General features: G+C 45.2%; 1 protein-coding gene and 1 long non-coding RNA gene across 2 annotated transcripts in view; one reads left to right on the forward strand and one right to left on the reverse strand.

The window, feature by feature from the left end:
- The window catches only part of ARHGEF5 (Rho guanine nucleotide exchange factor 5), a 24,100-nt gene extending 12,548 nt beyond the window's left edge, over positions 1 to 11,552 (reverse strand). The window contains exons 1-2 of the mRNA XM_008258075.5: positions 11,419 to 11,552; positions 108 to 3,315 (exon numbers count right to left, since the gene is read on the reverse strand). Of these exons, the coding sequence (XP_008256297.1) occupies positions 108 to 3,303 (3,196 nt within the window). The 5' untranslated portion in view covers positions 3,304 to 3,315; positions 11,419 to 11,552. The remainder of the gene's footprint in view (positions 1 to 107; positions 3,316 to 11,418) is intronic.
- Positions 11,434 to 21,260, forward strand: LOC149127621 (uncharacterized). Its single transcript, XR_016231803.1, has 2 exons — positions 11,434 to 11,570; positions 11,863 to 21,260. It is a non-coding gene; the product is annotated as an uncharacterized LOC149127621 (long non-coding RNA).
- The last annotated feature ends 3,525 nt before the right edge of the window (positions 21,261 to 24,785 follow it).

Below are 24,785 nucleotides of genomic sequence, written 5' to 3' on the forward strand. Positions count from 1 at the left end.
CAGCTGAGGGACCAGCAGAGGCCTGGGAACAGATCACAGAAGTGATAAGCAATTGGACAAAGCGTCGTCTGACATTAGTGTCACTGGGGTCTTTGCTTCTTGCTCACCTGAGGAGCCTTCAGGCAAGATGGAAGGTCTGCGCAGGCCTTGCCGGTTCCAGCTTTTTTGTTTATTGGGCCCCTCACCAGGGAGCACAACCTGGCCACTGCTGCCCTCCAGTGGTCTCCCTGGGTCCCGCCTATGGGGCCAGCTGGATGCTTTCTCCAGCTGGGGATGGCTGGGCTTTTCTGGCTGCCTTGCTGGTACTACAGACCTCCTTGAGCTATTGGCCTCTTCCTGAGGGGCTGTTCTTCTCACAGGTCCTCTTGCAGAGGCCTCAGGCTCTTCCAAGAGCCCTTGCTCACCCTTATGGGTGGGTCCATGGAACTCCAGAGTCCAAGGAGTGGTAGGGGAAGAGGGGCTTAGAAGATTTGTCATGTTGCTGAAAGCCATGCCAGACACTTCATTCTTACTTCTACTGGTGGAAGCCAAAGACTCTGTAGCTCTACTTGTGGCAGGGGGCCAGGAGGTACGTCCAGCAGAAGGGGGAGTGGAGATTGTCCAGTCTTGACCAACAGGTCTTGGTTTAGCTTGACCTTCTGAACTTGGAAGTCCTCCATGAGTGCTCCTGCTCCTCCCCCTGGATTTTGGAGGCAGTGGGGGTGGTTCACTGGAAGGATCCATAATGGGGATAGGGGGTAGTGGCCTGTAGATCCTTGAACTACTGGAAGAAGAAATGGGAGACTGGTGGGGCTGGGGCATATCAGGAGTTGGGGGTAATGGCTTATTGTATCTCAGTCTGGGGGGAAAAGTGGTTTGAGTATGGTGAGTGTCATCTGGAGTAGATGGCAGAGGTCGGTGCTGCCTTGCCACAAGTGGGTCAGGAACTTGGGGAAGTGGGGCCTTAGGAATGCCATGTAGCCCTGAACCTAGGGTCAATGGAGGAGGGTGGCTATACCGCTTCAGTGTGGGAGCCACTGTGTGAAGATGGCCATCTCTCTCCACTATGGAGGGATGGACATGCCTCTTCTCTAGGGGAGGAGGGGGCAGAGGTTCATGACTCCGCAGATCCATGGAGGCAAGGGATGGGGACGAACCATAGGCAGGAGGCTCTGTGTCAAAGGATGAATTATGTGGGGAGTGCCATGACTGGCTAAAAGTAGGACTGCTGGGCCTCTCCGGATTTGAGATGAATTCTTGAGAGTCCTGCTTTGGAGTGGAAAATGCCGGAGGGCATTCTGAAATGATGTTGCAGTCCCTACCTCTTCTCCTGTCTCTTCTTGGGATTACAGAGCCATAGATGGCAGGTTTGGGGGGCCTCTGGGGCAACTCTGAGTGGGATAAAGATAGCGACATTCCCACCAAGTTTGGAGTCTGCTCTGTCCTGTGAGAGCCTGGAAAGGAGTTGCTCCGTAGGTGTTGGATGGCCCCTGTGCAGTTGGCTGGAGGGCTCTGAAGGCTGGATCTGTTGGAGCTGGCACATGGATTCATGGTGGCCTCTGCAGAGGGGAAACCATGGAGGGTATCCAGGGGAATCTTGAAAGCCTCACAGAGAGATGGACTGTCAGTAGAGAGAGGGGCTCTGGAGGTCTCACTCCTGGGAGAAGGACTTGGGGGACTGGTAGATGATGCAGCTGTGATAGTAGAGACTTCAGCTGGACTGGATAAAGCTGCATCCAATGTCCTTGAAGGAGTCACAGATGTATCACCCGGGACCACCTCAGTCCCCTGGCTGGATGCTGTCTCCTTACTCAGTTCAGATTCTTCTTGCTGGCTCTCTTGAGCTGTTTCAGTGTCTTGAGCCGTTTCATTGTCAGGTGATTCCACTTTAGGAAAGCAGTCTGGTAGAGAAACAGGCTGGTGGGAGCATTCTATTGGCTCCAGTAAAGGGGTCAGAACTATGGGGGACAGTTCCACAGCCCTGGGCTCCATCTGAGTCCCAGGAACCTGAGTCATGGGATAAGAGCCATCTGGAAAGAAGTCAAAGGGAGAAGAGATCTCAGAGGGTACCAGCACCAGTGTGGGAGGCCCATGGTGCTCTTCCTCCTCTTCTGATCTCTCTTCTCCCACTGCTCCCTGCAAGCTCCCATCCCAATTTCCTGGCTCCTGCTCATCTGACAATGCCTCCTCCTCCTCCTGCCCCTCCACTGACATCACTTTTCCCATGAGACCCTCACCTTCTTGCTGTCTAGTTATTTCCTCTGATCTGCCCACCAAGCTTTGACACTCCATGTCCTGAGAGCTGACCCTCCTCTTCTCTGGCCCGCTCAATTCCCTCTTTGCTTGCTCTGCCTGTTCTGGACCTTTCTGATGCTCAGCATTCTTTTCCCTATGCTCTTCATCCTGCTCACCACAATTCAGACCTTCCAGTTCCTCAACCAGCCTCTCTGTTTCTCCTTGTCTTCCCAGTATCCCATCTTCCTGGACCTGTTCCTTTTTTTGCCTTTCTTCTTCCTCATTACCAGTCACCTGCTCTACCATTTGTTCTTGCTCTTCCCAAAGTCCATCAGAAGAAACATTCTGCAGAGTTTCTGTCCCCTGAGACTCCACTGTCTGTTGTCCCAAATCCTCCAGCCCCTGAGCTCCCTGGGGATGCAATGGCTCTTCTTGCCCTCGACTTTCCTGAACCTCCTCCAACTGCAGCTTCTCCCCCTGCGGGATAATCCTGCTTTCAGAACCTTCAGCCTGGTTGGTCTCTGTGGTGGGCTCTTTGCACAGAGGCCAAAACATTGTTTGAGAACTACCAGGAGAGGTCTGCCCCTTCTCTTCTGCTTGTTCAAATTCCAATGTCAAAGAAGTCAGTTCTGGTTGAAATTCCTTCTCCACTCTGCTGCCCAAATCACTGGATATTGGGACCATGCCTGGGCATTCACTCTGTATAGGATGGTACTGGAGTTCTGATGGAGCTGGGATCCTTGCTTGTTCATCTGCCAGGCTCTGGGCCATTGGCTCTTGCAGCTCTGGAGTGTTGCTGACCTCAGCCACAAAGGTTTCCTGATCGCTGTCCACCTCCACGGAACTTTCCTTGGGGAAAGAAGGCACGGTCTCGGCTGCATAGTCACTCACATCCCTTAACTCGCTTGGCTGGGTCGCTGAGAGTCTCTGCCCCTCGTCCCAGTTATTGCATAGGTCCTGGCCTTCTTGAGCTTCTGGTCCCAAGGCAGGGATCTGGCTGCTTCGCATGAGAGCTTCAGGGGTAACGCTGAATTCCTCTTTGGCAGGGATGGGGGTGGAGGTTCCATACTGAGGCTCCTCAGCATCCATCAGGGCTGAATGCTAAGGAAGAATAAAGACAACGGTTTGTGACACCTTGTCTGCTTTCACCTCTCAGAGGGAGGGACCATAAAGAAGAGTGACACATTTCCTAGGTTCCATTCATTGTTATTCTTTGAGACAAGTGGTACCCAGCACAATAAGCTATAGCCCCTATAAAACTTTCCATTTCTTATTCATTTAATAAACATTTAACTGCTGACCCTTTTAAGTATACAGTAGTAAATGGGACAATGATCTTGTTTTCATGGAGTTTACAGCCTTATGGGTGATTCAGGGGAATTACGAGGTGTCAAATTTGGGCATAAGACCATTTGCAAGACTGCTAAATGCTCTGAGTGGTCATTTTCCTCTAGACTATTTTTAAAGATTTATTTATTTATTTGAAAGCCAGAGTTACAGAGAGGCAGAGGCAGAGAGAGAGAGAGCGAGCGAGTGAGGTCTTCCATCCACTGGTTCGCTCCCCAGATGGCCACAACATCCAGAGCTGAGCAGATCCGAAGCCAGCAGTCAGGAGCCTTTTCTGGGTCTCCCAAGAGGGTGCAGGGGCCCAAGCACTTGGGCCATCTCCCACTGCTTTCCCAGGCCATAGCAGAGAGCTGGATTGGAAGTGGAGCAGCCAGGACTTGAACTGGCACCCATATGAGATACCTGCACGTAGGCGGCAGCCCCTCCTCTAGACTATTAATAGCATATGTCAAATTCAGTCTCTCTGTGTCTATCCTTTGGACACCCAAAGTGACTCAGCCTCTTGTTACTCCAGACACTGTGTATGACACACCATATATCTAACAGCCCAGAAAAACAGTATCAGAAGAGGAATCTTCCTCCCAAGCTATTCACATCAGATTTAAATAGGTCAGGTTACCACAGCCAATGTGCAAAGTACTATAGTTTCTTTACACCAGGTTTAGAATGTCTAGGGGAGCACTGTCATGCAGGAACAATTTTATTTTCAATTACAGAGATAATTGTTGCAAAGTGAAATGATATCCAGACTCACTAGATTGAGACTCTGATAGACACAACTGTTATCAACATCAGTGAGGTCCAGAACACTTATTTTCATTATTTTATTCTCCTTCTCTCTCCAAGACCCATGTGAACTCTGTATTATCGCTAAAAATTTGGACCTCCCTGCCTTTCTTCTCACTGCTAGCAAAACATCTCATTTAATTTGCAAAGAATTCAGAATCCAATGAAGTGGATCTGCTTCAATGTCTTGCAATCCAAAGTGAGAAGTGTTCCTGCTCTTTTTATATCCCTCCTCAGAAAATGCAAGAGGTGTCCTTCCTCTTTGTCCCACCTCTTCAGGGACCTCTTACTATGGGTTATCTCTCTCTGTCTCTCAGGCCTTCAACTTTTCTGCTAGAACCACTCCACTAGTATTCAAGCATTCCCACGTCTCTCTCATCTTTCAAACACCTAGAAGGATTTGCCCCTATCTGCTGTCTTCACATCCCAGACACCTGCCTCCAACCCAGCTTCCAGAAGCGCCATTCTGCCAACGTCCCCAACCATCTCCATATTATTGATTCCACAGAAGGCTCTTTGGACCTTTACTCTGGATGATTCTTGTCAGAATTTAACACTATTGATGTGAGAAATATTGATTCTTATTATGCGTGGTACTGTATTTTCCTGGTTTTCCCCTTAAGTTTTCCCTAATCCTCTCACTAGGTTAAATTGTACTTCTCTTTGTTGTACTTATCAACCATATTTCACTTTATTTCTCCTTTGTAGCACATATACAATAATAATTATATAATTATGTGTGCATTTTGATTTACCTTTTATCTCAAACCAAGATGAGGTAAATTTCATGAGATCAAAACTTTATCCTGTTCAAATGCTTACACCTAGCCCAAAGCTGGCAAATATAAGATCCTAACAAATATTTTTCACATAAAGAATAGAATTCTTTTCTCCTGCCTGGCCCAAATTCACCACATCCAATCATTCACCAGGTCCTACTGACCTCACTTCCTGAACATCCTGCAAAGCTGTCTTTCCCTTGGCATCCACCATCAGGTTCTTTCTGCTCACCCAGGCCACTGCCCCTGCGGCATAGCCTGGCCCCTGACTCTCACACATCTGGCTTGATTCCAATTCCATTCCACACAGCACCACATCTACTTGTTCTTCTGAATCCCCCGACAGTTTTGAGATGAAGCCCAAATATTCAGCATGGTTCTACGTCCTGTACATCCTAGCCTCTGACTTCCTCTCTGGCAGCCTAATTGCCTTCCAGCACCTGCCTCCTCCTCACCAGTTTTCAGTCTCTTTAGCTCACACCCCTGTTTCAGCTGTAAGCCTTCATGTGCATTATTCTTGTCGCGAGTTTTCTTCACCTGCCCCAGAAAATCCTTTCCCTCTCCTCACATTCTATACCTTCGAGGATATACTTAATGTCTATTTCCCAGGCTAGACCATGAGTTCCATGAAGGCACAAACACTTCCACATTGACTGCTCAGTCCCCTCTGCCTGAAGCTTACTTGGTTCTCAACTAAGATGTACTGCATCGATAAATGAAGGAGGAATACAGAGTTCAAAGGGTGTGGCTCATACTGTAGTTCTGCCTTTTTTGTATCCTTGCTAGTTTTAAGACAATAGAAATCATTTAATTCACTTGAACATCCATTGCCTTATCTTTAAAAGGGGGATAAAAAGCTTCCTTCATAGTTCTAATGAAGATACAATGACATTAAGATGTGCATCATTAATCTTTTTATTTTTTATTTATTTTTTATTTTTTTGACAGGCAGAGTGGACAGTGAGAGAGACAGAAAGGTCTTCCTTTGCCGTTGGTTCACCTTCCAATAGCTGCCACGGCCAGTGCGCTGCAGCCGGCGCACCGCGCTGATCCGAAGGCAGGAGCCAGGTACTTATCCTGGTCTCCTATGGGGTGCAGGGCCCAAGCACTTGGGTCATCCTCCACTGCACTCCCTGGCCACAGCAGAGAGCTGGCCTGGAAGAGGGGCAACCGGGACAGAACCGGCGCCCTGACCGGGACTAGAACCTGGTGTGCTGGCGCCGCAAGGTGGAGGATTAGCCTAGTGAGCCGCAGCGCCAGCCGCATCATTAATCTTTAAGGGTCATAAAAATGTAATTACTGTTGATCTGAGAGAGGGAGAATAAGTGAAAGGAAGAAATGTGAGATTTATGAACTGGAAGGATCTTTAGAAACACACAGAAACATTGTTCAATTGACAGATGAGGAAACTGAAGGTCAAAGGCCCTAGACACTCTGGGGAGCAACTGGGAGCAACTCGGACTAGACTAAGTTACTGGAATTAAGACTTATTCTATGCATCTGCTCTCCCACAATATGGTGCTGGGAGAGGAGCAAACAGCTTCTACCCAGCTGCCTCTCACCAACTTGACAAGCTGCAGGAGCTGCTCCTGATTGGAGGAGAGCAGCGCGCTCAGCGTGTGAGTAGCAGAGCACGGATTGGTGAAGAGGACTATAAAGGAGGAGAGAGACAACATGCACCAGGAACATCTAAGAGGAACATCTATCTGAAGGAACACCTGTGCAGCCCCCGAGAGAGCCGACAGGCGGTGTGCCGCTCCCCCGTGGAAGTGGGGAAGGTGGCAGGGGGAACCGCCCTTCCACGGAGGTGGAAGGGTCGGTAGCCAACCCGGGAAGAACCAGCAGCAAACCCGGGGAGAGCCGAGCAGACAAAAGAACAGCGCAGGGTCCTGTGTCGTTCCTCCATGAAGAGGGGGAGCGACAGACACCAGCTCCTATTTCCAAAGCAAATGGTGTAGGTGCACCGGAATTGAAGACTCTTAAGTCTATTGTAAGCATTCAGACATCTAGTGGTAACAGAAGACTCTGGTGCCTATGGCCCCCACACTGCACCTGTCTCTGTACTTTTCCAGTCTGGTCCAGGCTTAAAGTGGAAGCCCACTTGCCCAAAATGCTGCTGAGCCACTGTACACACACATGCTCACGTGGGTGCATAGCCATACACACACAGTGAGCTACCTTGGCTACCTATATGCAATAAAATCTGACATAACCAAACAAGCAGGTCCTCAGTCACTCTGCAGATGTAGTATGTAGCAAGTTTCTGGCCACTCCATTGACACAGATACCATCTTTGTGGGGGCAAAGAAGTATGCCTAAATGTACCCATGTAGACTTTCATGTGTTCTTCCAGTTAATTGACAGACAGTGTGTGATTTGCTTGCAACATCTCAACTGTAAGTATAAAATACTATAATCACCATGGATGATTCTGTTTTGTGACCTTATTCTCAATATGTTAAATAATATGCCTGCTCACTGTAGACACTTTCTGAAACTTGACTCCCACCTGCCAAAGAAACCATGCATCTAAACCTGTAGCCTCCCTTCATCTGCATCTGTGTTGTCAAGAATTTACCCCTTATATACACCATTAGGCCTCAAAACAAGTGGTCCCTCAATACATAAGGGTGTTTCTGACACATCCTGGCTAGATGTATATATACTATGTCCTATCTGGCCATTTTCAGTTGCAATATGGTAACACAATGCAGATCTGTCTCCTGCAACCCCACCGACCCTATTTTTTCCCCTAAATTTTATTTATTTAATTTGAGGGAGAGATAGAAACAAAGAAAGAGAAGGCTCCTGTTCATTGATTATTCCCCAAATACCTGCAATGGCCAGGTCTAAGCCAGGAGCCCGGAACTCAATCTAAGTCTCCCATACGGTGGCAGGGATCCAAGTGCTTGGGCTATCTGACCTGCTGTCTAGCAGGTGTGCACTAACAGGAAGCTGCGATAGGGAACAGAGCTGGGACTTGAACTCTGATATGGCATGACAGCATCCCAAATGGCAGACCAATTCACTAGAACTAGTAGCTACCCATATTGACATTATTTCTGCTGCCTTTCTTCCTTTTCTTTCCTTTCTTCCTTCCCCTGTAGTCCAGAGGTCTTTTTCCTTTCCTTTCCTTTTCATTTTATACTTACGATGTCATGAATTCACAGGCCATAGGTTCCAGCAGCTCAGGCTTTTTCCCAATGGTTCTGACAAAATATACTTCTCTGGATGGAGCAGACTGGTGGTTCAGTTGAAAAAAATAACATTTATTTTTGACTTTTTTCTTTTCTGATCATTTTCTTCGAGTGCTTAATATGCTCAATATGCATATTAATTCTCTTGCCCTTACCTTGTCTGTTTACAACAGTGCCAAAAGCATGCTGGGTCACATCATAAACTCTTCTTTATGGGGCATGGCTTTTTGAACAATATTCACTCCCATGTTTTCTAAATATATATACATATATATGTATATATACACACACAAATATACCTATACACACACACACATATACACCCTGCATACCAGGTACCTCTCCTCTTTCACTTTGCATCAGGCATTTTGGTGAATTACTTGGAAGATGGCCGTTCTGAGAGATAGGCCATTGACACTATTTCTAATGTTATCTTTACTTATTTGCAAATATCAGTGGATTTACCCCAAAGAGAAAACACATTCTTTCACATTCAATGTTCTTTATACTCAATCCTGCCTTAGTCATCCTATTGCAATCAGGCATGACAGAGCTGGAAGGTGACAAAGCTAAAAGGAAATGTGTAAAACATGGTCTTACTCATGTAAATCCATCTGGAGAGAGAGTTTTATTTTCCGCACACCCCACTGTGCTAGAGGGAAACATTCTCATCTCCTTTTCCACTAGGGCTGAATAATCACTATTTATCTGAGCACAGGGAAAGACACGGCACAGCATCATGGTGATCTGGCTTTATTCTAGACCAGAGTCATTTTGCAACTGTATGAGCCCTTCCATGTCTGACTTTTATGTCTGACACTGTGCATAATGTGGCCTCCAACTTACCCCATTAGCACTGTGCATGACAGAGCTGACCATTCCCCCTGGAGTTCCCTATCCCTTAGCTGTTCTTCATTTCTAGTCACTGAACATAAAATTATGTTTCAAAGATAAACCTCCTCCCATACCCAGTCACAATTCTTATCTTTGAACTGCTATTGAGTGTTTTTTTTTTTTTTTGAGGACCATGCTTTCCAAATCTTTCAGCAGTATGAATTTCAAATATTCTCACTTATATCGTAAGTCACTGATATATTCTTCAGATTGCAACAATATTTCTGCATTACACATCTTCCATATTACTGCATGTGTTAGGAAAATATATTATTTTGATATAGAGAGTAAAATCATTGTATAGCTCTACTCCTTTATTTACTGGCTAATTAATGTACCCAAAACTATACAGATATCAAAATAAATGTAACTTTCTGAACTGTTGACTGCCAAGACCAATGTTCCACTTACTGTAGGAATGCTCCAACAACCCAATAAAAACTATTAAGCATTTCTTATCTATTCCTTAATGTCTGAAGATATCACATTATCTACTCCCTTACAGACCAGATGATCTTAGAAAAGAACATTATTAGTGACAATGCTGACTTATACCCCAGAAGCCCATGGAATATTGCCATTCACACAGATAATGAGTGTGAGTGACCTGTTTGTATTCTTAATACAAACCTAGAGGGTGACCTTGTTCTAGTGCACCTTGCAGACACTATTAGGGACCACCTCACTCCACAAACACTCTGAGTGACTCAACCTCGGTATATACAAGATGCTGCTTGTATCTACACCACTGACACTTGAGTATCCTTACTCCTGTTCAACCCATGGCATTACAAGTGACCCTGTTCCTCACAGCACCCCACAGTGACTGACCACTCCAGACACCACAAATGATGTGTTCCCGTCTATTCCACAGACACTGTGCATAACGTGGTCACAAAAACCTCAGACAGATCATGTTTGGGCTCCCACGTACTTTAGGGGCCCCTACTGTATGAAGATTCTTGAATGTATTTGGAATCACTGTATTCCTTTGATAAGAGGGAACCCTTCACATGCCTTCTGATTTTCCCCCTCTCTCCCTAGGACATACATTCTTCCTCCTCAGCCTCACTCAGAACTGACTTCCCCTCTTCCTCCCTCCAAAACTCCAAGGACCCTGCCAATGGGTTGGCATGGCTGTATTTTCAGGCCCAGACTGTTAAAACGTGATGCCCAGTTTGCTATGGCTTAGGCCAGTTGCTTCTTCATATGCCAGGTGTTGGAAAAACAGGAAGTCTTGGAAAGAGAGGATACTGGGAATCATTGAGCTGGGAGCTGTGATTGTTCAAATGCAAGAACTTGGAGTTCAGAGGGAGGAAGCATGAAAGGAAAACTGCCTCTGTCCCTTGTCTGTTTGGCACACCCTTCCCCCTCGACTTGACAAGAGTCCTGGCCAGAGTTCACTCTGAGGTAGACAGAAGGACAAATCTGGGGAATCCAAGACCTAGGAAGGGGAGAAACCCAGTGGCTTTAGGATTAGCTCTCCCAGGACAGTCTTGCTGGAAGTCAGTCTTTAAGCGATGCTCAGAACTCAGAAACGCCACCCCAGCCCCCAATTCTAATCAGCTCCCTTCTCACCTCTAAGAACTCAATGTGGGGATTAGCATGAAGCTTTGGGGTGCCCCCTTACAAAGGGAAACAAGGTGCTGAGCAGGGCAGGAGTCACTGTTCCAAGTTAAGGAGCCACGGCTAACAGGGAAGAGAGGTGTGTACACAGACGTACCCTTATATAGACAAGGGTATATGAATGTAAACGAAGGAGAGCCCAGGCCTAGTTGAGAAAAAGGAGACAGGCAAGGTACAGTAAAGAAAAGTCTAGAGAGGGAATCTCAGTTATCACAGGGGATCGCTTTCCCCCAGGGCCCAGACCTTGGAGAGAGTCGTGATTATTAGCCCCGGAAATTCGAAGCCGGGCAGGGTGCCCATTTCCAGAGCAGAGACCCGTCACTGGACCGGAAGCAAATTTTCCAGACGAGAGCGTTTCTTCCAGGTTCCCTCTCTTCCGGCCCAGGGCCCTGGACCCTGCACCCAGAGCTCTGCCTGTGGCACAGCCCCGCATTTCCGGAGCCTGCGCCCAGGGACCCAGCAGGGGCTGGTCCCTGGGGAAGGCCTAGTTTCCTCTTCCTTCCTGTCCGTGCCTCACCTCCGCCGGCCCCTGCGGCCGCCGGGAGCCGAGCACGGGAGAGGAAGAGGGCACCCACCTGGTCGTTGTCACATGCTGCCTCGGCCCAAGAGGCCCCTCCAGGTCGCGGGCGCCGCCGCAGTCCCCCGCGCAGGCCCGGCCGCCCCAGCCGCGGCCCGCCCGAGCCGCCCGGACGGAGGGAGGGACCGGGCTCTCCCAAGGAAGTTTCAGGTGAGGAAACAGGGACACACCTTCTCGGGGGAGGGGCAGGGTCCCGGTGCGCCGGAGCCTCATTGGTGTGAAAGAAGCTCCCGCGTCAGAGCTGGGACGTGCCCGGCCCGTCCGGGAGGGAGCCCGGGCGCGCTGGGCAGGCCGGCGCGCTCCCGAAAGGAGCCCGAGGGCTGCTGACCGTGCTGGGGGAGCTGGCGGGGGCGACCCGAGGGCCCGGGGCCGGGAGAGGAGAGGGGAGGGGCTCTGCTGTGTCCTTGTGCCTCTGCAGCCGCCCGCGTCTGTTTCTCTCTAGGTCTTCACCTGCGGGGACGGAGCCACGCTGAGCCTCTGCCTTCTGTTTGCACCTTTGGGTTTGCCCGACTGGACCGGCACCTGGGATTGTCGTCTGTGCCTTTGTCTTGGGCATCGGTGTTGATTTCTCTTCCTGTCTGTCTACCTGTGGCTCCCCCAAAGGGTACCGGGCATCGCCTGCGCTCTCAGGGCCTGGCAGTGTGCATCTCCGAAGCCACATGCCCACATCTTTCCCCCACACGACATCCGTTTGCTTCTGTATTCCTAGAATGATCGCACCAAAGGTCTTCCACAAACTGTGAAACACCGTGCATGACTTTAAAGTGTTGCTCGCACCAACATAAAGTTTTCATTTCGTTTTCTGGGAACTTCTGAAGCCCTCACCTGAGCCCCTGCCATACCTGTCGGGGTGTGTGTGTTCTCAGCATCTCTCTCTCTCTGTGTGAGAGAAATAGATTTGTAGTTAAGCCCCTAAGCACATACTTTGGCTTGTATGTTTTCTCAGGCCTGAATCTTTTTATTTATTTATTTTTAACTCTGAGAGAAACAGTGTGTTCTCTGGGTCTCAGAGGCCAAGGCTGAATGGATATTTATCTATGCCCCTCCAATGACTTAGACACAGACACACAAAGAATCTCACACAGGGGACAGAAATTTGTGATGTGTTTGGTTTAATCACACCAGCTCCCATGGGGTCCATGTTGATATAAGTCAAGTAGAATCTTAATGGGCTCTCTGCATGTTTCATGCTTAGGGAAGGCAGGGTCTACAAGCCCAACCAGCTTAATAAGTTAGACTATTTCCAGGTCACTGTGGCCATCGGCTGTTGCACTGACCCTGGCTGAACATGCTCACCGGTTGTGGAAGGTAACTATAGAGCAGAATGTAATTCAGGAAGAAAAGTCTCTTCTCCGATAGAGTTCTGAAGCAGTTTTATGTGCAGTGTGCTACTTCTGCCATGTTACTGTGAGAGGTTAAACCCTAAACACTTCAACAATCTGCAGTATACTCTAGCTACCATGGGTGTGTGGGAAAAACCAGGACTGAAGTTCAGGTATATAAGAGCAGGCCTAGCATACGTCAGTAATGCCTGTAAGAGCGTAAGAACGAGGTGAGCTTTAAGTCAAGAAGTTGAAATTAGAGCCATCCCATTTCTAGTCTGGGAGAGAGAACACAGTCAAGGGCATGGGGCAGCCTTTGATTTCTGGTGGCTGAGCAAGTTCATGGACTTCTGATCCTTAGGAAGACATTGTTCTCTGATGGTTTCCATATTGCCTACTGGGAGTGGGCAACTTGGTCAGAGATGCTGGAGCTGCTTCCTTAACAAGGTGTCTCTTCATCCCACTTCATCCTACTCCATGTGCTTCTCCTTGGTTTCAGCAGCTCTCTATCCCTCTGTTCTCTCTGAATCTCAGGTCTCATGGACTTGACCTCTTCTTTCTCTGCCAACTTTGACCTATCAGCATTTTTGTTCTTTAAGTCACCACCATGGATTCAGTAATCCTGGGCTCTTGTCCAGAGAGTTCAGCACATGAGGCTTGATCTACTTTTCTACTAGGACTCAATGCAGGAAAGTTCATCACTTAGGGATGTGCTATTAGCCGGTCCCTATCTGCAAGCTGTGTTTACATATGGGGACCAACTTGGTTCTCCTGGGTCTTCTTCGCTTCACTTTACAGATTATGTATGGTTCTCATTATATTGTTTTGCTTTTTAATTGTCACTTCTTGGTGCTTACTCTTGAGGGCTGGGCCTCTCAGGCTTCTCATATCCTCCTGAGATTTTGATATTTTATTTTGGTCCATCTTTCCTTTATAAGGGCCTAGAGAGGAGGGAGAATGGAGAGGATAGAATTAAATTCACACAAGTGTATGTTTGAAACCTGCCTTCACCATTTACTTAATTTGAAATCTTGGCCACATTAACCTTTCTCTGCTTTCTCTTAGTGTGTCTGTTTTAGTTTTCTTTTTTAAGATTTTAAAATTTTAATTAGTTTTTAACAGATTCAATGTAATTTACAGATATAATTCCAAGAACATAATGATATTCTCTTCCTCTCTCCTTTGCTGACTCCCATCCTTCTTCCTTCTCCCTTTCTCTCTTTTTTGTTGTTGTTGTTTTAACATATTTTAAGTTCGCATTATAGTAAAAAGGCTTAATATTCACCTAATAAGAAGTTTAGCAAAAAGACTCTAGTTTAGTGGGAGTACAGACAACAGCAATAAACAATAATGAATGGAAAAATGATCGTTTCACTCATATAAGTAAACTTTAAAGTAATCACTGATCATTGAAACTATAGCAGTGTAACACTCTTAACCATTGGTTTGACAAACGTATAAAACCAATTATAAAACTATATTTGCAGCAATACTGATACACACAGACATTTCTTTTTCTTTTCTTTTCTTCTTTTTTTTTAAATTTTAGCTTCCACACATAAAGGAGAACATGAGGTATCTGTCTTCCTGGGTCCAGCTTATTTCAGTCAACATGATGTCCTCCAGTTGTGTCCATTATGATGCAAATGGCAGAATTTAATTCTTTTTTATTGCTGAATAATATTCTATTGTGTATATACCCAAGTTTTATTTTCTTAATGTCTTAATGGCCATAATAATATTTAATACCTACCTTGCTGGATTGCTGTGGTGATTCAATAAGGTAATATAAGGAAATTTTCTTTATACAAGTATGTGATGTTAAAGGTGTTGGACACACATCTGTGCCTGGCAGTTATCCAAGTTGTGTGACTAAACTTACTATGACAAGATAATGAAGTTGGAATAAGTAAAAACAAATACAAAATTAGGTTTTTTTTTTTTTTTTTTTTTTTTCGAGCACTGGATTAGATTGGGGAGAATAGAAATGGCCTTTGGAATTTGAGACCCCTTTAATTGGAGACAATGCCTTTGAGATTATGGATTGGGTGGAGGGACAAAAAACTGCCCTGTGTAGCTCCAGGTATCAGGAATAAAGCAATTGCAGTGATGCTTTTCTGAAGCAGGGATTCTTCAGTGTTAACCCTGGGGCTGTCACTGACCTTACCAGTTGTCATCATGGAACCACCATCCCATGTTACTGGCTGTGTGTTTTCCCACCAGGTGAACTCTGACCCTCAACCGAGCCCATGCTTGTTCGCTTGTTCTCTATATACAGCTCATGCATTGCTGACCCTGGTTTTTGTTTGTGTTTTGTTTTTTCGCTTGATCCTCTGATAATCTTGGAACACCTTTGAACTGACTTTGAGCTCAGTTCTTTTCTTTACTTGACTGACTATGTCTTTCTTCAATTCCATCCTCACTTGGCTACTGCGGTTCTTAGCCCTCCTGTTCTATTCTGGCGAACATGCTTTTCTTTTCTCCTTCCTTTCTGTATGTGTTTTCTCAACCTTTAGACATTAGCACTAGACAATTTCAGTGCTGTTCAAGGAATACATTCTAACTGCCTCATTCATTTGTTCCCATTTACTCAGTATGCATTTTTACAAATCAGATATATAATAACCTGGCCTCTGCTCCCAAGGAGCTGTCTATTAGATGGAGAGAAACAGGGAACAAATAATGATAGACAGTGCATCGTTTAAGATGCTACCTGCGATACTGCATCCCATATCAGAGTGCCTGGGTTTGAGTCCCAACTGTGCTTCTGATTCCAACTTCCTGCTAGTACACACCCTCAAAGGCAATGGGTAATGGCTCAAGTACATGAGTCCCTGTCACCCACATGGGAGACCAGAGTTCCTGGTTTCTGACTTAAGCCTTGCTCATCTCTGGCTATTGCCAGCATTTGGGGAGAATCAGCAGATGGAAGTTGTCTCCTCCCTTTGTCTGTCTTTCAAATAAAGTGAAAATAAATAAATGAAAAGAATGACAGAGTATATCAAAAGTTATGATGAGACCGACACAAAGTACAACAGAAACGTAAAGGAAAGAGCAAGTGGCACTGCTGGGGAATCAGAGAAGGGTTAATGGAAAGGGGCTATTTGAGTTGCTTGTCTTTTTTTTTTTTTTTAAAGATTTATTTGTTTATTTGAAAGGCAGAGTTACATGGAGGGAGAGGCAGATGAAGAGAGAGAGAGAAGTCTTCCATCTGTTGGTTCACTCCCCAAATAGCCACAACAGCCAGGGTTGGTCCAGGCCAAAGCCAGGAGCTTCAATGGAGCCTCCCACATGTGTGCAGGAGCCCTGGAACTTGAGCCATCTTCTGATACTTTCCCAGGTGCATTAGCAGGGAACTGGATTGGAAGTGGTACAGCCAAGACTCGAACCAGCACCCATATGGGATGCTGGCGCTGCAGATGTTAGCTTAACCTGCTATGCCAAAGCGCCAGCCTGGAGTTGCTTGTCTTTAAAAGGGATTCTGTTACTTGGGATAGAGCAGACAAGAGGAAAGACATATCAACAATGGAAATGGAACATGCAAAACTAGAAGCCTAAGCACATTCTGTTCATGGAGTGCAAATAGTGTAGGCTTTGTATGAGGTATGGTGAAGAAATGGCAGAGAAGAAAGTTGGACTGGTAGTCAGACAAATTATTAAAGTCCTTGTAGGCCATGCAGGCTGCTGAGTTTGGCCATTGTCCTCAAGATGGGCCTCTTCCCAAGGGTTTTAAGCAAGGTTGTAATGTGACCAGGTTAGGTTAGAGAAAAACACTCTTGGTGCCATGTGGAGAACGGATTGGAATAGGAAGTGGGATGGAGATGCAGAATAGCCAGTGAGAGGGATGCTACCCCTTGCCTTAGATTTTTATTTCCCAGACAGACCTTTTCCTTTTCAGTGTGGGTACTTTGCTTTTAAGAGTTAGAAGCCAGTGGACTGAAGAGCGTTTCATAGAGGGGTCATCGTAACTGTCATCTTTTGTTTCCTGGAACCCTGGCTTAAGCTTACCTGCTTTAGTTGAGGCCACCTATTGTTTAAGTGGTGGTAAGACTGGTAGTTCTTTTTTTTTTTTTTTCTTTTTTTTGACAGGCAGAGTGGACAGTGAGAGAGAGAGAGACAGAGAGAAAGGTCTTCCTTTACCATTGGTTCACCCTCCAACAGTTGCTGCGGCCGCACGCAGCGCGCTGATCCAAAGCCAGGAGCCAGGTGCTTCTCCTGGTCTCCCATGTGGGTGCAGGGCCCAAGGACCTGGGCCATCCTCCACTGCACTCCTCGGCCAGAGCAGAGAGCTGGCCTGGAAGAGGGGCAACCGGGACAGAATCCGGCACCCCGAGTGGGACTAGAACCCGGTGTGCCAGTGCTGCAGGTGGAGGATTAGCCTATTGAGCTGCGGCACCGGCTAAGACTGGTAGTTCTAAGGAGGGTTATAGAGCAACTGGCTGTTTTGTTTGTGCAGGGAATGTTTATACACATGCTAGCTCAATTTCAGTCACTCACACAGATGTCAAGTCATATGTGCAGACAGGAGATGTGAGTTTAAGAGGCTAAAGAAGGGGCCAGTGTTGTGGCATAGTGGGTTAAGCCACTGCCTACAGCCCCAGCATCCCAAATGGGCACAGGGTTGAGTCCCAGCTGCTCCACTACTGATCCAGCACCCTGCTGATGTGCCTAGAAAAGCAGCAGAGGATGGCCCAAGTACATGGGACCCTGCACCCCACATGGGAGACCCAGAAGATCCTGGCCTCTGGCTCTGGCCTGGCTCAGTTCCAGCTATGCGGCCATTTGAGTAGTGAACCAGTGGATGGAAGACTTCTCTCTCTCCATAACTCTGCCTTTCAAATAAATATAAATCTAAAAAAAAAAAAAAGAAGTTAAAGAGTCCATCAGTATGCTCCTGAATTTTGTTGATTTGTGAATTACTAACGACATACAAAACAACTAAGTGCACAGAATATTGCATGTATTGGTGTCCCCTTGATATGCTTTTGAAATCTTTATGGCTCATTCTTAAGCACAGCCAAGTGGACTCATGAGGTTCCAGTTTGTGTAGAGAGAGGCAAGAAGTACAGTGGACCACAGTGTTTGCTTTCAGAATATTAGGAAAGCCAGAGAAAAGAGACTTGTGTGCTAAGTCGCTGGATATAAGGATGGAAGATATTAGAAACAGCGATTTTAAGGCCAACAAGGGGAAAGCAGAAAAAGTAAGTGTGACAGTAAGTGTGAGCATTGATTGCAGTGTAGTACCGGATATGCACATGTGAAGTAATTTTTGAAATTATGAAAGCTTAAGCAAAATTTTGTCTGAGGTTTATCCTGGTATGCTGTAGGCAATGAGTAAAGAGCCCAGTGCAATGCAGAAAGGAATTGTTGCATGGGCTCTGTTTTGGGATTTGATCTGTTCACATCTCTTAGAGCTGTATTTTTAACCTTTGTATTTTAGTAGTTCACTTAACTTCTTTAAGAGGAGAAAATTCTTAGTTGAGAATAAATTAAAGGCATAATAAATATTCAGGTTCTCAAATAGGCAAGCATTTCAAAGAATCCGATTAACAAAGATTACATTAATTGATGTTCTCCATTGTTTGTGGACATGGAGGGAGTTTGGTGGACAGGGTTTATGAAGGAGAAAGAGAAAGGATATAATTTACTTTAAAAAAGAACATCCCTTTCCTAATTCTTCTGGGTTCTAAGAGATGAAAAGAACTGCTGATCCTGATGTCAAGGAGCTCCTGTCTAATGGAGGCAGCAGATAAACAATAATGATGCTGTGGGGTCCATCTGTGATAGAAGTAAGTGTGAAGTGCCATGGAGGTTTAGAGAACAAATAGATTGTCATTTTGATGAGTTTACAAACCAACACCCAGGTGATGGTGCCTTCACGTGATTGATAGGGCAGCATCCTACCATTAGGTCAAGAGCAAGTAAGATTGGACGTAGGAACAGATACTTGTAATTTTAGGCAGAAGCAAAGATAAAATACACATGGGAAAGTTAGACTTTTTAAAATGACTATTTGTTTATTTAATAACAATTTTTAGTAAGTACAATGTAAAGGCCTTTGCCAATCTGGCTCCTGCCTTCATTCCCATCCTCTCCCTCTACACTCTAGATGCTCTGTGCCCTGTCACACCATTAACTTGTCATTTTCTCCCTCCTTAATTTTTTTTAGTATTATCTGTGTCTGAAATGGTTTTCCTACCTTTCTGTGCCTATTTATCAAATTTGTGATAATTCTTTTCAATGATGAGCTCATATATTTCCTCATCTTTGAAAACTCTCCTGTCTTCTCCAAATGGAGTAGTTATCTTTCATTCTGTGCTATCACAGTATTTCCAAAATGAATTCTATTAGTGTAATTATACTGTTATGATACTGCAACTAACCTTTTAAATTTGTCTATCTAACCTCCTAATTTGCAGGTTTATTAAGATTTGGGACCTTTCATTCTCTGTCTTTGTGACTTCAAAGCTCAGCATGGCTTTTGACATAGAGAAGACAATCAGTTAATACTTGTAGAAATCATTGAGTAAAGGCACCGTGGAGAGAATGATTCTACATTGCTTATGTCATCTTAGGAAAAGAACTGATCTTTCTATTAATCTTTAAAATAGAAGACATTTATGTGTATATTTGTTCAAGTGCTATGCAGGTTCATCTGCGTTAGTCAGCTTGGGCTGGAATAACGAATACCATCCACTGGGTGACTTAACCCATGCATATCTACTTCTTAGCATTCTGCAGGCTGGGGAGTCCAAGATCACAATGTCACCAGATTTTGTTCATGATGAAGGCTCTCTTCTAGTTTGTAGATGGCTGCCATCTAGTTGTATACTGCAGAGAGGGGAAAACTCTGGTGTCTCATCCTTTTCTTAAAAGAGCATTAATCCGGGCCGGTGCCGAGGCTCACTAGGCTAATCCTCTGCCTTGCGGCGCTGGCACACTGGGTTCTAGTCCCGGTCGGGGCACCGGATTCTGTCCTGGTTGCCCCTCTTCCAGGCCAGATCTCTGCTGTGGCCAGGGAGTGCAGTGGAGGATGGCCCAAGTGCTTGGGCCCTGCACCCCATGGGAGACCAGGAGAAGTACCTGGCTCCTGCCATCGGATCAGCGCGGTGCGCCGGCCGCAGTGTGCTGGCCACGGCGGCCATTGGAGGGTGAACCAACGGCAAAGGAAGACCTTTCTCTCTGTCTCTCTCTCTCTCACACTGTCCACTCTGCCTGTCAAAAAAAAAAAAATTAAAAAAAAAAGAGCATTAATCCCATCATGGGGGACTCCACCTTCATGACAGACTTTAAGCCACATTATCAACCAAAGGCTGTGCCTCCTAATGCCATCATGTTGAGGTTATGGCTTCACACATGAATTTGTGCTCAGTGGAGGGGTGGACATGATTATTCAGTTTATAACACATACAATTAAAAAGTATGAATCTAGTTAAAGGTTTTTCAAAAGAAATATTCCAACTATGCATGACTAATGAGCCTTGCCCTAAAAATGATTCTAAGGAATTGATTACTAACTTCTTCCCTCCTCACTTTCTGTTTCACCTAATTTTTTATGGCAATTGGGGATGCTATTCATTGCAAAGGTTGGAGTTTTTGCTCATCCCATTCCTCGCTGCATATCAAAGTGATCTGTCAGGCCATCGCCATGGCTCACTTGGCTAATCCTCTGCCTGCGGCGCCAGCACCCCAGGTACTAGTCCCAGTTGCTTCTCTTCCAGTCCAGCTCTCTGCTGTGGCCCGGGAGGGCAGTGGAGGATTGCCCGAGTGCTTGGGCCCTGCACCCACATGGGAAGATAGGGAGGAAGCACCCAGCTCCTGGCTTCAGATTGGCGCAGTGCCGGCCGTGGCAGCCATTAGGGGAGTGAATCAATGGAAGGAAGACCTTTCTCTCTATAACTCTGTCTCTCTCACTGTCTAACTCTGCCTGTCAAAAAATAAAACAAACAAACATAGTGATCTGTCAGAGTTTTGTTTTGACTAAGGAACAAATGAGTCTCTAGAATATACAAATTAAGATTATTCAATGAAAGGGATGCATAAAAGGATAGAAATTCCCATACTAAGTGAGTTCCAGGATATTAGGTGGGAAATACATTTGAGCAGAAAACAGAATCTCAACTGATATCTATCCTGGAGGGTAATTCTTCTGTTTTCTCAAGTTTAAAGAATATGAAAATTGCATCTTAATGACAAATATAATTAAAAATAGCTCTAGAAGTCTGAGAAAACAAGGCCACCCTGAGGAATACTTATAACACTCAGATTTCCCCTTCTAAACTGGAGAACAGAATTAAACAGTGAAGTGGCAGCCTATATTTAGAGATGTTTTGGAGCGTTGACCACACTTTTACCTTCTGTTCTTATTTTCCTTTTGTCCTTTTTCTTTTTTATCCTTTAATTTAATTTACCTTATTGAGTGTGTAAAATTTGTATATATATTGATGAGTCAGTCATACTATATTCTTTTTGTTATGAGTAATAGACACAAATACATACTTGTTGCAGTTGATTTCTCAACAATGTTGCAGTGGATTCGTTTCTGAGAGGAGGAGTGTGGTTGGGGCAAGAGACACGGAGTCACCACACAGACCCTGGGAGTCAGGTGAAAGCGGGCTTGAGGCAAGCAGCCCGCAGACTCGTTTATTTCAGTTAGTATAACAGCTTATATAGCTAAGACCAGCCAATCCGGTCAAGGGGCGGACTATGTCCCAACCAATCACAGCCTGTTGCCAGGCAGTTTCCAAAGCCATCGAATCACAGCCTGTTGCCAGGCAGTTTCCAAAGCCATCCAATCACAGCCTGTTGCCAGGCAGGCTCCGTTGCCAGGCGGGTTTCTAAGCCATTCCTTCCTGAGTAACTGACGCTAGCTTGCCAGCGGCCATCTTAGCATGGCCTTCTCATTCTACCACACATAATGATACATACAGATATGTTTACAGTAGCTTTTACATTGATAGGAGGAGAGAACTGGAGATCCAAGAATTTTCACGATATGGCTTGAAACAAAATATTTTTGTCATATTTTTATACAGTTTTATTTTGGTCTTTTCTTCTATTTTAGAGGATCTAGAGACAGTCTTTATTACTTTGTGTCTTTTTTTTGGGGGGCTAAAATATCAGGTGGCATGGAAAAAAATAAGTTGTGTTTTTGTGTGTTGTCTCTTCCTCTAAAGAACATAATACAGGCCAAAAACCAATATAGCATGCTATTTATTTTGAACACAGCAATGGCCTTAGTTCTGCCTGTACTGGTCTAAGACTGCCTTTCTGTCTTGCCAGTAGAAAGTCATTGGTCTTATGTCTTTTGTGAAGTCCTTGATGTCTATTTCTGGAGGTGTCCTGTTCTACCATTAAAGTCCCAAGTGATTGCCCTTAGGAATAAGTATCCCTCTTCTATCCTAATCCATATTTTTCTTCCAAACTGCAGTTACTACTCTGATAGCTGTACAGCCAGTTTCCTCCCCTACCCTTGATGGTGGACCCAGAGTGTCCTTTTCTCACTACGGCCTGAGGCTTCCACTTGCCTGCTTACTTTGTGGAAACTGAAAGATGATAGTCACAGAAGAGAGAGGCAGTGATCATTCATGTGTACTTGTGTCAGTTTTGATTGCCCAGGCACAGAGGTAAAGAATGGAAAAGAGACAAACGGAGGCAAGAATAAAGGTGAACAGAGAGGGAGACTCCGTTTGCATCAGCAGAAACATCTTCCTATTTCCCCTAGGATACAAATATTCCCGCCCCTTGGCTCTCTTAAGGGAATGATTCTGAAGAAGGTAAAGTCAGAGAAGCAAGATATTAAAAAAAAAAAAAAAAGACCCAAAACACAATTGGATCAATTCTGTCCTTATCAAAGATCTACCGAGAGATTATGATTTAGATCATATTTGTAGGTCAAGGTCATAGACAACTGGAGCTAGCACCCTTTCAATTACTTGGCCTACTAGCCAAGGTTACTGGCTTTATACTGTCAGCATTTATAAAATAATTACAATGAATAAATCCACGGTGTGATGTACATTACAGTGGGTTATTCAAAGATAATTATAGTATGTTCTTTGTCCAATAAGAATTTGGAATGTTTAGATGGAAATGTTGAAATAATATTCCAAGTCAACCTCTGATAAGCCCAAAGAAAGGCAAAAATAATATTGCCACAGAAATTCAAAGGAAAGTCTGATTAATGTGTGCCAAAGTGATGAGGAAAGGCCCTGATAAAGAAGTAAGATCTCGGCTGCCCCATGCAGAAGGTGTGGGCAGGTGTGGGAGATGCATTTCCATGATCGCTGGTATTCTGTGCCACTCCTTACTACCCAAGTCCCACCCCTGCTACATACGCACCTGACAGGGGTGAGAGCATTTGGAAAAAGTGGATGCTGAAAGGTGAGCATGAAGTCTTGGGACAACGACAGAGGTATGTATGGAGGTGGAGGAAGGTATTATTACCTGGAGCAATCACCACTCCTTAGGCCCAAATCAACCTCTACCGTGACATTTGAGCACAACAGATTCTCTTAGGGACTTACCAGTGCACCATGAAAGTTTAGTCTCCAATCAAAAATATATCCTGGATTTCTAGTTCCTGCAGGTGACATGAGTTTTGTACTTAGCAGAAGTTATAGCACCATCTTGTGGAAATGAAGGCTTCAGGTCACAAGCTTTTTGATTATGATAATTTTAGTTGTCTTAAGGAAACAATCCTGAAACACATTTTTAGCTCTAAATTACTCTTGAAAATGCAATCTTTCAGTAACACAACACCAATAATTCTCTGATGAGAGAGTTAGCACTCTTTTTTTTGGCTGCCACAGCCAGAGCTGCGCCAATCCAAGGTAGGAGCCAGGAGCTTCTTTGGGTCTCCCGTGTGGGTGCAGGGACCCAATCAGGTAACTTCTACTGCTTTCCCAGGCCATAGCAGAGAGCTGGATCGGAAGTGGAGCAGCCGGGACTCGAACCAAGAGTTAGCACTCTTGACAGGGGCAAGTTTCTTCTTTTCAGAATAATCATGCACACTTCAGAGCTGCTGGGAATATATTCTGCTAGGAATACACAATCATTTCCTGGAAATTTTATTTGGCCCACTAAAAAAAAAAATCCTGGAAAATGTTAAATAAATAATCATATATTCATTGAATAATTTAATAACTAATGATATTTAAAAATGAAAAAATCCACCCTCCAGTGAAGGTGAAAACTGCTGTGTCTTCTCTGCCTTTCTTAGCCTTGGTTTGGTCTTCATCCAATATGGAATTGATCTCTCTTTAAAGTTGGTTTGGGGCTGATGTGATTTTTGCAAAATTCTTAAAATCTGTTTTTATAAAAACTGTACTTTAAATGTTATCCATTGGAGGCCAGCACTGTGGCACAATGAGTTAAGCCACCATGTGTGATACCAGCATCCCATATCAGAGTGCCAGTTTGAGTCCTGGCTGCTCTGCTCCTGATCCAGCTTCCTGCTAACGCACATAGGAGGCAACAGATTATGGCCCAGATGCTTGGGTTCCTGCCACTCATGTGGGAGACCGGGATGAAGTTCCTGGTTCCTGTCTTTGGCCGGCCCAGCTCTGTTTGTTGCAGCCATTTGGGAAGTACACCAGTGGAAGGAAGATTTTTCTTTCCTCTTGCTCTCGCTCTCACTCTCACTCTCCCCATCACTCTGTCTAATAATAATTAAAACACATTTTAAAAAGAAAAAAGAAAAAGCTACTATTGATAGGTTTCAAAAGTGAAAAGTACAAAAGTAAAATTTCCCTTCACATATGTTCTCAGCTTTTTTAAAATTAATTAATTAATTAATTTATTTTTAAAGATTTATTTTATTTATTTGAAAGATAGAGTTACAGAGAGAGGTAGAGACACAGAGAGAGGTCTTCTATCCGCTGGTTCACTCCCCACATGGCTGCAATGGCCAGAGCTGTGCCAATCCGAAGCCAGGAGCCAGGAGCTTCTTCCCATCTCCCACGTGGGTGCAGGGGCCCAAGGACTTGAGCCATCTTCTACTGCTTTCCCAGGCCACAACAGAGAGCTGGATTGGAAGAGGAGC

Source organism: Oryctolagus cuniculus, chromosome 3, assembly GCF_051225735.1.
Source record: "Oryctolagus cuniculus isolate XC-2025 breed Fujian yellow rabbit chromosome 3, ASM5122573v1, whole genome shotgun sequence".
NCBI classification, from domain to species: Eukaryota; Metazoa; Chordata; class Mammalia; order Lagomorpha; family Leporidae; genus Oryctolagus; species Oryctolagus cuniculus.